The following is a 16,976-nucleotide window of genomic DNA, read 5'->3' as shown; positions in this document are numbered from 1 at the left end:
ATTGAAAGGGAACATAATGGATTTGGGGCTAACCCTCATTACTCTAAAATATATATCCTGGATTGCACCCAATGTGTGGTGCAGAATTGGATGCACAATGCATTATATATTAATGGTCATCGTGATGTACTTTTTGAACAGTGGCAGCATGCAGTGACCCCATCCAGCGCAGCAGTCAGCGTATAACAATTTGTATTGAAGCAAAGCAATGGAATCCAAAGTTGCAGTTCAATGCATGGGCCCCCTACAGCACATTTTGAATAGAATCATGTGTTCTCTATTGGAAAAGGTGGGTAGACTAATGTAAAGAGATTCCCACTGCTCCCTTTCCAAGACCCTGGAGTCTTGTGCAGCTGATCATTCTGTTATTCCTCACAGTGGAGTCCGATAAAGGCTCCCCTGGGACATGTAGATTATTGCCATATATTTTGCTAATCATTTACACATTCTAACATTACTGCAAAAATTCAGTCTTACAGAACACCATCGCGTCTATGGATCAGACATAATTATACAATGGTCTGGTCAGCAGGAAGTCTTGAAATGAATTTGCAAGGCGGACAGAAGGAATATATTGTCTCTTAGGGGGAGAGAATCAACTCCAAATGGTTTTGCTGGTCTTTCTTCAGATTTTTTGTGTGAAATGATTGAAAACAAGTGAAATGAGTCCTAGCTTCTGAAATAGATTCATCTTCTCTGGAAACAGCTGTTCCTGTTCTTTAAGCATGTATCCTTAGTACAGAATCCCTATTCTTCAGAAAATGATCTAGGAAAAGCCTGCAGATATCCGACCTACAGTGTGTACTTGTTTCAGAGGCCAGGGAGCTATTGGTTTCATATCCAGAAGTCTTTATAACAGAAATGTCAGGCTTAAAAAGAGGTGAAAGGAAACAGTAAAAGAAGGGCTCCTCTGTGCGGCTACCACTCTGGGTTCTCGTAGTATGTGAAACTGTGGAGTTTTCCTTTGAGGTGCTGGAAGTCAGGCCTCTGATCTGGACTGAGCTGCCAGCACTTGTGCATGGTTTCATAGAGCATGGGTGGGCACTTTGGTGGGCAGGACATCTTGAAACCTGTTTGGACTTTTTTGCAAACCTCGCTGTTACTCATACCTACAAATAAGGAAGAAAAAGTGTATTAGAAGCATAACTGCAGGGGGTCTTCAGTCACCCAAGTGCAGCCAGAATAACAACCGGAATCCACTATCTTTGGGGGTAAGTGCCACTATTCCTCCTTGTATGCACTTGGGAAAGTGGCTGCAATATAAATTGCCATGCTCAATTCTGCCCTCAGTTACACTCAAGTCAACGGGAAGTCAACGGGAAATATGCTGGTGTAACTGAGGGCAGAAAGGAGACTTTAACCTTGCTTTATACTGTGATGCATTCAGAAGAAGAGTGTTTTCCTAAGCTTTGATGCCTGTAACGTGTGTATCTTGTCAGCACAAGAGCTGGGTGAAATTTTTTGACATTTATTTTCAGTGAAGAATGCAGATTTGGTAACATCGAACCATGTGCATTCGGGTCAGTTTCATCAAATAGTTTCTGTTCGAAAACAACTTTTAAAAAATGCCAAAAGAACCAAAATGTTTCATTTAGAAAATTCCAAATGAAATGTATCAGTCTTCACATTTGAAATGTCTTTTTGTTTCAAAATTTCCTTTAATTATGTTATTTTTAAAAAATTAAAAACTTTTCCAAAATGCTCAAAATCAAAACAATTTTCTTCCCTTTTTTGGAATAGCCAGGGACCTGAAAAATCCATTATTTGCACAGCTCCAGTCATCATGGCTTCTTGCCGATGACTCTACCTTGGGCTCCAAACCAAACACAAAGCAGGTGCTTTCCACAATACTCTGTGAAATTAAGCTGAATGGCGAGGAGTTGCACACAGCATAAGGCACAATACCTGGGTATGGAATCTGTCCATAGGTGATAATTTCATACAGAAGGATCCCAAAAGACCAAACATCGGACTTGATGGAATAGCGTCCGTGGGAAATGGCCTCAGGGGCTGTCCATTTATAGGGGATATTGTGGGAGTCAGACAAGTACACATCATCCTGCAAACACAAAGGATTTGTGATTAAAAGGAGAGGTAGATACAGCTCCTGGAAGCAGGGCTCTGCTCCCTCCAGATGTCAAAAATCTGTGCCATTTGGTTTGGACTGCAGGAAACAAAACTGGGATTTCACAGCAGGTGAGACTGGCTAATTGCTCTCCAAGGACCAGGCACGAGACCAGTCTGAAAAACTAGGCAAAGCAGAAAAAGAGGAATCACCCTCCCCCACAAGTTGTGGAGCTCCTCTGCGCAGTCCATGTCAGCCCAGAATAATATTCCATGACTCTCTCATTCTCCCCGCCCTCAACCCCCGAGATTCCATCCCTGGCCTTTTCTCTACGTGCTACTGGGCAGGGAGCCTCGATGGGATGGCTTCACATCCCACATTGTCTCCATATCCTTCCCCCCAACTCTTGACCAGAGCAACCATACTGGTTCAGCAGCTCCCAGGCCTTCTGCAACCACAGAAAACTGGGAGGGATTTGGCCGTAAGGGATCTTTAGTGTATTCGTCGTCAATGTTGTTTCGGGATTGAGCAGCACCTGCTGTGGAAAGCTTCTCCCATCTACTGATCATTGGATCCATTCCAACCAGCTTTATTCTACAATCCTTCCTCACCTCTTGTCACTGCCTTAGTTGAATAGAGTTACTCACATGAGTAAACACAATCCTACATGAGAATGGATTGCAGAATCAGGCCCTGAGAGAATTCCTTTGCAAATGCGCCTATTGCTCTATTAATTTGTGTGTCCAAAGTTAGCCACATTTTAACATTACTCAGAGGGGAATGTATTCAGAGTGCCATGGAGTAAATCCATCTGCAGGTTGCATGGGGGTAACTGTGAGCAGATTATGGCTCATTGTTATAGAATCATAGAATACCAGGGCTGGAAGAAACCTCAGGAAGTCATCTAGTCCAACCCCCTGCTCAAAGCAGGACCAATCCCCCAATTTTTGTCCCAGAACCCTAAATGGCCCCCTCAAGGATTGAACTCACAACCCTGGGTTTAGCAGGCCAATGCTCAAACCACTGAGCTATCCCTCCCACACAATTATGTTATCATAAACTCACTGAGGGATTCATCAGGGTCCAGCAATCACATTTCCTTACTTCCCCCTTCCAAACCAACCGTTGTCAGCCCTGAGTTGATTTACAATACCTTAATAAGCCTGGCCAGGCCAAAGTCACCCACTTTGCAGATGTTGTTATCTCCAACAAGAATATTTCTAGCAGCTAAATCTCGGTGAACAAAATTCTGAGACTCTAAGTAGCACATTCCATCAGCCACCTGGGATGCCATGTCAACCAGGTCAGTCGTTTGCAGATGCTCTCCTTCTGACTCTGATAAAAAGTGAACGAAAGATCCTTCTATTATTATCTAGCTCCAGTGGCCATCTAGATCAAAGACAGGAAAATAGCTCTGGATGGTGGAAGCCACACTGTGGTAAAAAGGCAAAGCAAGATCTTAGCTGGTCATGGAAGCCTGTGTAGAAGTCACAAAGGGGTAAGAGCATGCTCATGTGTTAAATTTAATTTCAGTCAAAAAATTCCAGAGAGAGTTCCAGAGATAGAGCAGTAGATCTAATACCTCTTCCGTCATCTGATAAAATAGGCTCGGTTTTGTATTTGACAAGTTGAAGCATGTGAGAAAGAAAGATAGAAAGAAGAATTCCAAAGACATAAACATATTCAATTTTAAGAGATTTTAACTTGACATTTTTCAAATTTTGAAATTTAGACAAAATTTCCAGCTTTGATAAAAACAACAGGAAAAATATTAAAAAAAAATCAGCAAATTTTTACTGTTTTTTTTCCTATCAGCGTAAATTTTAACTATTTATTCTCCCAACAATGTAAATGTATCCAAAGATCGGGGGAAAAATCAAAATATCTCTGGAAACACCTCCTGCTCCAACACAATAGATCTCTGTATTGCATTTCCTTGGATGACAAAAGTTGACGTCACTGAACTTAGTGAATCAATTCCATCCCTGCTGTTGTTAAAACCAATGATGGATGGAGAGCAAGGATGAAACTGTGCCTCTGACTTTTCCCCACAATTAAATTATCTCCGCCATCGAAAAGTATAAGGTAATCACTGACATGGGTTTAGTATCGTCCCGCCACAACTGTCTTGGGCTAAAATTTTCAAAAGCAACAAAATCACTTAGGACCCTAAATTTCTTTTTTAAAAGTGACTTAGGCTCTGACCCTCAAAGGTATTTAGGTGCCTAACTCCCATGGGTATAGGGACCTAAAATACCTTTGAAAATCTGAACCTTAGGAGTCCAGTGAGAGACTTAGCTTCTTAAGACACTTAGGTGGTTTCAAAAAGTGAAAGCTGGGTCACTTTCTACCTGCTTAATCCCAGCACCTTGAGGTATCTGTGGTTCCTAAGAGACTAGACCACCATTTAAAAAAATGGACACCAATTACTTTGGAGGCTTCCGTTGTTGGGAGCCTACGTGAGACAGCTACTACCTGAACAACCAGAGCTGCCATTGGCTTCACCTACTACTAGATCAGTCATACTTGTTCCAGAGATAGCTCCTTCCGGGAGATCATCCTCTAGTTTTTATGATCCATCCTCTAGTGCCCTCTTTTTAACCTCAGCTTGTATCATTGCTGTAAGTTATGGAAGAAGGGAGAGGGTGGCTTGAAGATCAAACCTCTTTCTCCACTCACCATGGCTTGAAGTCATCTGGGAACACCACTACTCTGCCTTACCTCGGAGAAAATCTAGTAGGTTTCCTTTGAGCATGAGCTCGGTGATGATGTAGACAGGGTCTCCAACAGAAGATATGGCATAGAGGGAGAGGATGTGCTTGTGCCTCAGATTCTTCATTACCTGAGTTTCATTCTTAAAAGTGGCCTGGTACGTCAGGTCAGCTGCAAAGGACCCGTGTAAGAAAAAAGAATGGAAAGGAATGAGGTGCTTTAATAGAGATCTTAACATTGAATTACCTCTTCCAAGGCTACTGGCAGAAACCTAAGAGATATGGAGACATGGGCATTCATGTCCATCATAAAACAACTTAGAATACTTGGACAAAGAAATTGTTCCACTAACACCCCTTTGTAGATGAGAGATGCGGAATCCTAAAATGGGGCTTTTCACAGAGCTAGTCTCTGGTGTTACTCTTGAGGTGATAGTGTTAATACTGTTGCCCCTTTTCGACCTAAGCAGCTAGTCAAATTTCGGGGCCGTGAGGATGTTCCAGTTGGAAACAGAAATTGATGGAGTCTGGCATTTTCTTTGATGCAGTCTTATTTATTTATAAGGAAATAGTCCAAAGTACAAAGCCCAAAGTCCTGCTTCTCCGAATGCAAGAGAAGTCAAGAACAAAAGGAGAGGTGTCTTAGCTTACAGCCCCAAGCCTTTTTAGCCAACACCAGTCTCAAAAGCTCTCTCTCTAGCTTTTCCAGGGTCACATTGTGCTCACAGGCTACTGCCTGGCTTTCTGGATTTTTGCCTCAGCTGCTCTCTCTTCTATGTGGTCTTAGTTTCTGTGCATTCTCCCTTCACACTCACACCTCAATCAAAAGCCCCTCTACTCTGCCCACCCAGTTTAAAACTCCTGAGTGAGCTCACAACCTCTTTCCCCTCCCCGCCCCCCCGCCCCCCCGTTGTCTTAGGGGAGACGCCTGTGCTTAACTTATCCTGAGAGTTGTGTTAATTGAAGGGTGCGTTCGCACCCCATCTCAAAGGGGGTTTGTGACCCATTCAGTCACCTGTACCTCTCAGCATACTAATACGGTGACAGGTGTGATGCAGCAGGGCCCAGGAGCAGTGGGAGAGTGATCTTACTGGGGTCTGGGAAGTGGGCAGGCATAAGCCCTAGGCTAATTAAGGATGGTTCCCTGTAGAGTAGGGAAGCTTACTACAGGTTAATTGGAGCACCTGTAGCCAATCAAGGCCCTGTCAGGAACCTAATTAAAAAAAACCTGCTTCAGGCAGACAGGGTGGTGTGAGGAAGGAGAGAGGGCTGGAGTTTGGAGGTGTGTTGCTGAGAATTAAAAGACCAGAGAACTGGAGGAAGGGAGGGCAGGGAGACTCCCTCCCCGAGTGTCAAGGACTGAGGGTAACCCTACCCAAAGGGGAAGAGGGTAAGAAACCCACAGAGGTTGAGAGGGGCTGGGGCTCAAAGTGAGGAGCAAGCCCAGACCCCTTCCCCGCTTCTCTCCTCTACCACCTTCCCGGGCCACTAGCGGATCCCTCAGCTCCCCAAGAGGGCAAGGGGTGGTGTCCAAGCACCCCCCGCCACAAAAAGCGCGGGACCCACCATACCCAGTATGGCAAAATGGCCAACGTTGGTATCAGCTTTAGGACCCTGCATGGAGCCTTGGGACTTTAGTGACTCATTTTGGCAGCTGGACCAAGTGGGACCTATTATCTCCCACTCAGGACTACAAAGCCATGTCCTGATGGGCACAAAGGAAGTGGTTTTTCAATAACGTTGGCTCAATTAGCTTAACACAAGTGAAAAGGTCTCTCAATACTCATCAAGATGCAGGCTAACACACTAAAATCCATAGACCTGGCTGGGTTTGAACTTAGGGTAGATTTTTTGGAGCCAGACAAAGCAGGAGGAAGGCCTTTCAGAGAGAAACCCTAGGAAAAGCCTGCTCAGAACGGAGTTGGGGCTACAGTTCATGTTCTAGATACAGGCCTGCCAAGGGCTTTGTTATTATATAAGTCAAAGATAAAGGCAAACCTCAGGGGTGGGGGTGAGTTTGCACCATAACCACAGTGGTTACAAATACTTTGCATTTCTTCACTGCCCTTAAAAAAACCCAGCAACAACGACTGATGATCTTCTATCAGAGTGGAACGCATGTCTACAGTGATACAACCCTACTCATGCAACAAGGCATTCTGGGAGTTGTAGTTCCTGGAGGCACCCTTGCAATTATAGGCTAGAGAAAAAAATGCTGGGAAAGGGAGCAGGAATATAAATTCTCTTTTTTCCAATCTCCTGCCTATAATAATCTTCTGTTGACAGGTAGGAGAGGCCTGCTGCCGCAGTGACTGGGGTCTTTGCTGAGAGGAAATCAGGGAAGGAGGCTAGGAGGGGCTGTGGGTAGCAGTCTGAGAAAGATCCAGGAAAAAGGCCAAAGAAGCAGGCAAGGCTCTGGAACCATGGGAGGGGTATGTTCTTTGTTCAGGAGAGGGCTGCGTCAGAACCACTGGACTGGGGGTGAAGGCTTAGACTTGCGTTAGAACAGCTGTTTGTTGTCAATGGACTCTCGTTATCCTGAAAAGGGTAGAGTTTTGGTTTGGCCAGGGGTTGAGACTAGCCAGACAATGGGGGAAGCTGAAGCAGCAGAGAGAAGACAAGCCACTGCTACCCTCTCTAGATAAAGAATACAAACATTCCTCCAGAAGAAAAGCTGTCACCTTTGGGGATTGTTTTAATTGCAACTTTGACCTTGTTTTTCCAGTATCCTTCATAGACCTCTCCAAAGTATCCAGCTCCCAGCTTCTTGACCAGACTGAATTCTTCTTTGGGTCTTTCCCATTCATCCCAGTGAGGCAGGGGCTCTTGTTCTTGCTAGATTAAACAACAACAAAACAACTTTATACTGTTTCAGCCTGAGAAAGTCCATCGGGGGAAATAATGGAGATATACATCTGCCACTGACAGCCTGGCCAGCAGGTGGCTGAAGGACTGGCTAGAACAACATGAATCGGTGCTCTCTGTTGTGATTGGTGCTCTCTGCAAGGGCTGATGAACCGATCGATCAGGGTGATCAATGGGATTATACATCCAGAGAAAGGATGTACAATGCCATTCGCTCTACACCACTCAGTTGACACCAAGATGTTCCAGAATACTGTGCTCCTCCAATGTGTCATTACCATGGAGGAGCTCAGATACCATGGAGATGTTTTGCAGACCACATTGAGGGAAGCCATGTAAGCACCTAGACAATTAGACCATTTGGGGGCAGGCAACACACGTTTCTCCACTTGCAAAAATGCCACCTTCTCTTTCTTTACTTTCTCTTTTGCAACATGAAAGGCAGTGTCTACAAGCATAAACCCCATGCCACTTCACCAAGGAAAAGTGTTTTTTTTAATTCCAAAAACAAATGAGACTTCACTATCTAGAGAGCAAAGGTGCACTCCAGGCCAAGTTCCTAACTGCAGCCTATGTGACATAGTCACAATTGGAAATGATTTCCCCCCTAGGGTTAAATCTATGATTTTTTTGTTGCCAAATCTCAAGGTTTCCAATATGAATATCTATGAAGCAAAAGCTGGTGGCTTGGCTGACTTCTCTACAGGTGTCCTATTTGCGAGACAAGGCTTCTTCATTGCATCCTTCTTCTGTTATAGTGAGGCATGTGTGCACAGGCAGCAGTGAAGGTGTTAAGGAATGGTCTACATATCAGCTGCTATTTCCATGTCACTGGGTGAGCATAAGAGATGCTACATGCTTCCTTAGTCATATGATATACAAGTGGTATCTGGGGGTCTGCATCTATCTTCCACCCCCACAAAGCTCCAATATACACCCAAACCACCTGCCAAGCCGAGATGCTATCCTGATACCTTGCTCCTTCAGTCTCCTTTGCCATTTCTTGATATTTTTATGCATTAATTTGCCAACATAATTCTGAGGGTAACTCCCCTGACTTCAATATTTATACCAGGGATCTATTTTTGCCAAGCAAATTTGATTTCTATAGTTGCTGATCTTACAAAATGGGCAGTGACTAATAGGATGTATATACAGCATTGAAAGAACTTGTATAATTTTATTCCTGGGGAAATTCTGCGCCAAAAAATTAAAAATTCTGCACCAAAAATTAAAAATTCTGCAAAATTCTGCATATTTTATTTGTCAAAATAACGCAACATAATCATGCCAGTTTCAATTATTTTAGTAATTTATTTAAACTGCAATACAGAAAAAAGTCACAACAATCCAGCATTACCTAAACACATGAAAGTTACGTTGCAATTACTTGGTAACCAATATCCTGCATTCCACTTATAATTCTGGACTTTGATTTAAATTACATTACAGATCACCAAACAGCAAAATAAAAATAATGTAGAATGTCATTTTAAATTGCTCAGACTTTCACACATGAAAGTCATTCAATTTTGCTAATCATTGTCCTGCATTTCATTATAATCCGGTATTTTTATTTACATTACAGTACAGAAAACAAAGAGCCTTCAAGTTTTTCTCACTTAGTGATTTCCTTCTTGCTGAAAGGATCAAATTGTACAGTGAAAAACTTCTTTTTGCATCTGCAGGGTTTGAGACAGCATTTATGCAATTCAGGGTCAATTTGGCAATATTTGGAATCCTCTCTTTCACCGACAGCAAAAAACACTTGGAGGTCTACAAAAATAGGTTTACTTTGAATAGCTTCAAGCACGATCTTTTCCTTGTACAGTTTTAGCTCCTGTTCAGGTACCTCAGAAAAACCACGTATTGCTTGAAAATACTCACACAGTGTACTGGCAAGATATAAACACAATGAGGATCAAATAACCTACAAGCCTTCAGAAAATTCAGACCTGGTTGTCCAAAGGACAAATATTTGTTAAGCTTTTGAGAAGCTTAATGGACTGCCTCTTTAAAGAGATCTAGAAAGGCTAGTCTTTCAACAGGAGATAAGTTTTCCCTAAATTTGAAAAACTCTGAGGTGCTTTCTCAAGGGAGCTCTAGATGTGAACTGAAATATATCTGCTGTTCTTCCAGAAGGTCAAATGCTTTAACAGTGCAATCCTTCCTGCTCTCAAATGCCAGATTTAAACAGACTTTGTTCATCTTTCTGTGCTAGAAAAGTGATCTGTACTTTCAATAACACATATTTAGTTTCAGAGTAACAGCCGTGTTAGTCTGTATTCGCAAAAAGAAAAGGAGTACTTGTAGCACCTTAGAGACTAACCAATTTATCTGAGCATGAGCTTTCGTGAGCTACAGCAGTGAGCTGTAGCTCACGAAAGCTCATGCTCAAATAAATTGGTTAGTCTCTAAGGTGCTACAAGTACTCCTTTTCTTTTTACATATTTAGTTGGGTCATTCAGCATTTTCTGAATAGTTTGCACAGAAACTGAGGAGATGCTGTTGCTCTCTTCACTGAAGAACTCTTTGTAGAACTGAAAGTTCTTAGAGTGATACTGAACTTCATGGAACCAGATGTTCCAGTGTGTTCTACCCGGGCTACAAGGCATGGATGCTTTTGCATCTGGAGACTCCTCTTGTAGTTTCTGGTTCATGAAATGGAGGTACCTCACTTTCCTACTACCAGAGTTATAGAACATGTTTTCAAAGCACTTTACATATGTCTCAACCAGCTGAAAAGGCTTTCTAAATGATTCACCAATTAAATTAACAATACGTGCTAAACAGGTGATATGCACAGTATTTGGAAACAGTGTAGAAAACACAGAATCAAATGCCTTTTTCATGTAACTAACATTGTCAGTATCAATTACTAAAACATTTTCATAATCAAGCTGGTACTCATTTCCTGCTTTGACTACAGCCTGTGAAACAGCTGACTGATTAACAGCATCTGAAAACATTTTATCCATCAAAAGAGAGTTAACATGCCCACGGCAAGCAGGTTGTAATGGTGTAAACAGTACATTCAGAACTGATCTTGCCTCATCATCACAACATTCATCAAAGATAATAGCGATTTTCTTGTCTTTAAGCTTCAGTTTTAAGTTTTCCTTTCCTTTGAGGTACACTTCAGGTGAGTGTGACTCAGTCAGTTGTGTCCTATCAGGAATTGCACCACCATTCTAGACCCTGCTGTCAAGAAATTGTCCCACAAGTGGGTGGTCCATCTTTGACATAGGGATGTTGGCACCTGCTAGTGTCTTCACTCGTGCTATACAAATCTGAAAGTAGAGAAGTTAGGTGAGTCTTGAGTGAGCACCAGTGTTTACTATCCATGAAACGTTTTTAATCTTAGATTAATACATTTATTCACGTTATATTTAGTTCCAAATGTCTAGATTTTAATTTAGATTTATAGTATAGTAAATGATCACATGATTACATATATATTGTAATATTCAGTTATTTGGCTTATGCCTCTATTCAAGGAGACTCGCACTCAATAACAAAAGTGCATTATTAAATTACAATCGACTGTAGAACATCACGTGAAAGTGCAAAAGTGACAGTGTAAAGTGTGTTATCATCAACAGAAGACTGACCACAGTCATCACTTAAAAAAAGTTTAAAACCAGAGCTGTCAATTCCAGATCTCCGAGCAAGCGAAGAGACCCCATCAGTATAGCTTTTCTAAGCTACTTATCTTATTTTTCTGTATTATAACATTTTCTGATATTTTCCACTCACCTCCACACATTCTTTCTCCACCTGTGTTTTGTTTTTCAGTGTACTTTTTTCTGTCTTCCTCTTAAGCCGTATCTTCCTTCAGTTTGGGGTTTTTTTTAAGGCAAAATAATCAACAAATTACAGACCGTCGGTCATGATTGAGAACAAGATTGCAGGACGCGTAAAATAATTTGTCCCCCTCCGTATGCAGTTTTGCAGGGAATTCTTGAGCATGAGAAGCTGGCATAGCTGTTTTCGGTGCAGGATGTGAAAGCCATTCACGTCATGCATAAGAATGAATATCCCTTTGGTAACTTCATCTGGACCTGGCTGGCTACTTCGGGAAGTGCTTAGGTCTGACTGTCTTGATATTTTATTGACTGCTTGACAAATGTTTTATTTGCCCTCAAAGTCTTTTTTTAAAATAGGTAAATAAAATAGATTCTGAGCTGTAATCTAATCCCATTGTGCCACTAGAGCAGCGGAAAAAAGCAAGAAACCACATAGATCTTTCCTAGCTGAGGATTCCCTTCCTGTCATTTACAATAAAGTGCCTTTACACCACCCTGGCAATGTAATGGAGCCTTACAACTTTTACACCTGTTTTATGCTGCTGGGGGAATTGATTAAGAATGGGAACAATTCAATAACAACAGTAGGAACATTAATAACTAAGCAGGCAGGCTGCTACATTTTCTGCTCTTCTTGAGGGGATAAAGCCTGCCTTGAACCTACCTCCAAACAACCTGAAGCTCTATCCCTCCATGTGGGGAGTGCTGCAATAGCCTCTCGCGCTCATTCAGTCACACGCACACCCAGCCCCGTCCGCCTGGCGGTGATTGATGTCTCCCCACACACGCCCAGCCCCGCACCCCCAGCAGTGATCTCCACCAGTTGCTCCAGGTGCTCGAAGAGAGATATCCGGGCTGCCTGGGAAGGGGCATGTGTCCCCCGCAGATTTCTTTGGTTCTCCATTTTTCTGTGGGGAAGCAAAAAAATCTGCAGAGGATATGAATTCTGCGTGTGCGCAGTGGGGCAGAATTCCCCCAGGAGCATATAATATACGTGCAGTCACTAGAGGGCAGTGTTCGGTTGACACTAAGTGTGCATTTCTGTGTTGGGGGCTGATTTATTTACTCATTCGCAGATTTATAAGGCCAGAGAGGACCATTGTGATTAACAAGCGTGATCTCCTGGATAAGAAAGGGCATGGGTCTTCCCTGAATTAATTTCTGTTTGAACAAGAGCATATTTTTTTAGAAAAACATCCAATCTGGATTTTAAACTGGCCAGTGATGGGGACTCCACGACAGCCCGTGGTAAGGTGTCCCACTGGTAAAAAAAAAAAAAAAATGATGATGATTTATTTACAATCTGAATTTGTCTAACTTCAACGGCCAGCCAATAGCTCGTTATACCTTTGCCTGCTAGACTGAAGAGCCCATTGTCAAAGTTTTGTTCCCCATGCAGGTACGTACAGAGTGTGATCAAGCCATCCCTTAGCCTTCTCTTTGTTAAGGTAAACAGATGGAGCTCCTAGAGTTTATCACTATAAGGCATGTTATCCAATTCTTTAATCATTCTCTTATAGACTCATAGACTTTAAGGTCGGATGGGACCATTGTGATCATCTAGTCTGACCTCCTGCACATCGCAGGCCACGGAACTTCACCCACTCCTATAATAGACTCATAACCTCTGGCTGAGTTCCTGAAGTCATAGAATTATACCACTGGAAGGCCCTCGAGAGGTCATCTAGTCCAGTCCCCTGCACTCATGGCAGGATCTAGACCATGGTATCTCTCTCATGGTATAAGTGTGCCAACTCACGTATCACCTAACAATAAGAATACTTAGGGCCAGATCTGCAAAGGTATTTACTCACCTGAAGATGCAGGTAAGTGCCTAGAGGGATTTTCAAAAATGCCTAAACAGATTAGGCATCTAACTTCTATTCATTTCAATGGGAGTTAGGGGCTTAACCTGTTTACCAGCTCTTGAAAACTCTACTATGTGCTTATCTGCATCTCCAGGCACTTAAATACCTTTGAAATCTGGCCCTCGGTGCTTAGATGGCATCTGCCTCCTAATGATTCCACAAAAGTGGGTATTATTCTCCTCATGTTACATATTGGGAAACTGAGGCACAGGGAGGTTTCAGGACTTGCCCAAAGTCAGAGAGTCAGTGACAGAGTCAGGAATAGCATCCAGGTCTTCTGATTTCAAGTCCCCTGGTCTAACTAATAGATTTTAAGATCTCCTGAACAACACAAACCAGAGAATTTCACCCTGTGATCGAGCCCATCTGACCTCCTGTGTAACACAAGCCATAGTATTTCACGCAGTCACCCCTGTACTGAACCCATCTGACCTCCAGGCCTGCATGCAAGAAGACATCAAGCTTGCCCTGCCATATCCTGACCCACTCACCAACTAACGTTCCCACCACAAGCATCATCCTGGCAGTTCTTGGCTGGCTCAGATTTACCTTCCAGCAGGGGACGGTCAGTCTCAGGCCGTGGGAGAGGGTCTTCGCTTTGTAATGCTCCACCAGGCTGCGCAGATCAGGGAAGGAGAACACCACGTTCATGTAGAGGTTCCCCTGGGGGTTCTGCCAGATCTTGTAGTGCCTCACAATTGAGTCATCCCGAACTGTGAAATCAAGGAGGAGAGGCAGAAGGAGCACACAATGCAAAACAGTCATTAAATGTGTTGCTACCTTCCTGTGCCAGTAACTGACAGCATGCCAAGAGGCAAGAAGTCATTCCTCACACACCTGTCACTGGTGGGGGAAAGGTTTGGATTTGTTCAGGGTCTGCCTACCTCCTACACCTGGGTTTCAGAATCGAATGTGGTGATCCCTCACTAAAATCACCAATTTGCTTTAACTTAAGGCTCGGCTGTCAGAGGTGCTGAACAAGCTGTCGCTCTCATTGACTCCAGAGTTGTGGGTGCTCAGCCCCTTTGGAAATAAGGCCCTTGGTGTAATGGCGATTGTAACCCCTGGAGACAGAGAACACCTCTAACAGTGGCTATAAAGCACCTTGCTCACTCCGGGTATGGAAATAAACCAAATATTTAGCTAACGAGAATGTGTATTAGTGATGACTAGCAATGCATTCAGGAATTTTAGTGGGTCAGTTCCCTTCAAACACTGCCAATGCTTACAGAGCAGAATCCAGTGTCCTCTTATCTTGTGTTTCTGATCCTTGTTCCCTGCTGCACACTGACTCAATGCACACCTCTGTTAGACACATGCTCTGCCACAAGTCTTCCTGGAACTCACAAGCCGGCCCGATTTCAGCTGGAACTATGGGGGTTTTTTAGGTTTAAATACATGTTTACATTTAAGGCCCTGCCCTTAACTTAAATCACTCATTCCTGGCAAACATCTGGGTTATTTTTGCTCTGTTTCCTGGTAGGTATTGTCCTGAGGCTTCGTGCAGCCGCAGGAGATTAACCATAGGAATTGCACGCTGTAAACTTTACTGCTGTCTTCCTGTTACAGAGAGGCTCAGAATCCCCATTTCTAGCAGCAGTCCGAGCAGTTGGCTCAAAGGAACAACTTGCAATGCGTGTGATCTGGGATGGAGGAGGGGAATAAGTATGTGATTTCTATACTATGGAATGGAAAGTGGTCACATGTGGTTTCTTAAAGAGACACGCCAGCCTGCTGAGCACACTTCTTTCCAAAATGTTTGTATCTACCCAGCTCGCTAGCTGTGAAAGAAATGGGTGGAAGAAGCATTAGTGTATTTTCAGCATCTGACAAAGTTTTGTTTATGGTCAGTTTCACCGATTCCCTGGAGTAACAAGCTAAACAATTTCACAGGAAAATGCCTTATTAATAGGAACAGGTGGAGCAGAAAAAAACCCCTTACTTATTACAAAGGAATTAAAGAAAGAAATCAAGACATACCATTGAATGAAAGGGCACTCTATCCAAAAGGGGAAGGTTCTTCCAATTTAGCCAATTCAAAAAAATGGATAGTGTCTCTTTAGCATGGCTGGCTCCTGTGAAATTGCTCAATAGTCCAGAAAAGGAAATTCCGTATTCAGAGGTCTAAGCAAAAGGGCTGGTGTCTTGTTACAGAGGGTGGGTCAGAAGGAGGGAGAGAAATAGCTTGACTTACCTGAAAGCACGTATTCAGCATCTTTTTTCTCACTGATTCGGATTAGAAAGGCCCCGGTCTTGTTCTTATCCGACAACAGTCTCTGTAAAGTCTCAGAACGTGAGATCTGCCCAAAAAACCAGCTGGAGGAGGAGAGAAAATAAACTTGTGTTGAAATGGAGTCTCTCTAGAGCATCAGCACACACGAGGATCTCTGCATAACCTAGCTAGCTCTATTGTAACAACTCCATGACCAGCGAGAGACTTCGCTGTGTTGCTGTTCTGCATCCCCCAAATCACAAAGAACCTGCTTCAGTGGACAGGACCCTACCCCCCGCTCCCTAAACACATCCCCCAAGCTAAGGAAGGTTCAGTCTCTTTCTGCATCTATGACTTCTTTTGGGATTGTTGCATTGTCTCTCTGGGATTCACAGCCGAAGAGTAGGGGTTCAGGCTTCCCAGGACCCTTCCCCTGCTTTGCACCACATTGGTGAGGCAAAACAGCCATAAATGAAGCTTGTTGACCTAAGGTTATGCCTGCTCTGGGTCACTGGCATGGCACAAAGGCAGCCAGAGCATGCCCATGACTCAGGCCCTAGATAGCTAGTCCTCCCTACTTCCCTGTCCAGAGGCTGTCCTTGTCATCCAGTGCTGGGCATATGGGTGTCAGACATAGGTTCTCTTGGGCCTTGCCTTGTGGGATGCTGCCCCGGAGTTTCATTGTAACCTAACCCTTTGTAAAAGGGTGGTAGTTTCCTCTAGAACAAATGAGAATCTATGGATCAGGTTCAGACACTGACACCAAACTGCTTGGCTTGGCTAAACTGCCATTTGGCTAACAAGTGCAAAGCCCTCTGATCTTCCAGCATTAAACAGTGGTTACGATTCCTGACCCCAGCGGGGTTTTACTTACGGTTCTGCCTCCATTGTCTCCTGCTCAGCTAAATAATTGTAAGGAACATAACCTTCAGCTAGGATCCTGTTCGAGCCATCGACTTTCTTGGCCCACCACCATTCTCCTTCTTGCCTGATGACCTGGAATAGGTCTCCTGCCCGGAAGCTGATTTCTGTCCGTGTCCTGGCATCAAAGTCCCAGAGGCTGGTGTACAGAGGACTGGCTCCAAGCCTGGAATTCATGCTGCCGGGTGGAGGAGCTGAATTATGGCAGAAGTTAGGTTTCCCCGCAGCAGAGCCAAGGTCAACGAGGTTCTCATAGTTTTCCAGCCATGAGCTCTTTAAACAGCTGTGCCGAGCAGCCCTGGAATGCTTGTCTCCTGCTGCCTTCCAAAAGTGTCTGTGTAACTCTGCCAACTCATCTCACCGGAGGCAGGTCAGATGGTACCTGCCAGGAGCAGACTTTGCAAAACGCCCTCTGCACATCATGTTCTTTATAGCTAAATTGCAGCCCTGCCCTTAAGCCACGCCTCTTTTGGCAACAAAAGGACAGAAGGAAGCCAAGTGAATTACTGCTAGGTTTCAGGTGGGTGC

The 16,976-nt window shown here is 43.7% G+C and overlaps 1 protein-coding gene across 1 annotated transcript; it reads right to left on the bottom strand.

Moving 5' to 3' along the window:
- Window positions 1-320: 320 nt before the first annotated feature.
- On the bottom strand, window positions 321-16,844 carry PTK6 (protein tyrosine kinase 6). The gene is made up of 8 exons (XM_048820435.2): window positions 16,402-16,844; window positions 15,510-15,631; window positions 13,865-14,028; window positions 7,458-7,611; window positions 4,787-4,948; window positions 3,219-3,400; window positions 1,906-2,059; window positions 321-1,109 (listed from the first exon to the last, which is right to left on the bottom strand). Exons 1-8 carry the CDS (start codon window positions 16,623-16,625, stop codon window positions 919-921), a joined length of 1,353 nt encoding a protein of 450 aa, XP_048676392.1. The 5' UTR covers window positions 16,626-16,844; the 3' UTR covers window positions 321-918.
- Window positions 16,845-16,976: the final 132 nt, after the last annotated feature.

This window comes from Caretta caretta, chromosome 13 (assembly GCF_965140235.1).
Source record: "Caretta caretta isolate rCarCar2 chromosome 13, rCarCar1.hap1, whole genome shotgun sequence".
Lineage (NCBI taxonomy): Eukaryota > Metazoa > Chordata > Testudines > Cheloniidae > Caretta > Caretta caretta.
Note: the sequence above shows the minus strand (reverse complement) of the source record. Positions and strands in the feature narration are given on the sequence as shown.

What these genes read in the sequence shown, in the direction of transcription:
- PTK6 (XM_048820435.2), bottom strand. Translation starts at nt 16,625, where the DNA reads ATGAATTCCAGGCTTGGAGCCAGTCCTCTGTACACCAGCCTCTGGGAC. An exon ending in TGACCGTCCCCTGCTGGAAG is followed by an intron (nt 7,612 to 13,864) that starts GTAAATCTGAGC and finishes TGTTTAATCTAG; the next exon opens with CAAGAACAAGAGCCCCTGCC. An exon ending in CCTACTAGATTTTCTCCGAG is followed by an intron (nt 3,401 to 4,786) that starts GTAAGGCAGAGT and finishes ACTTTTTATCAG; the next exon opens with AGTCAGAAGGAGAGCATCTG.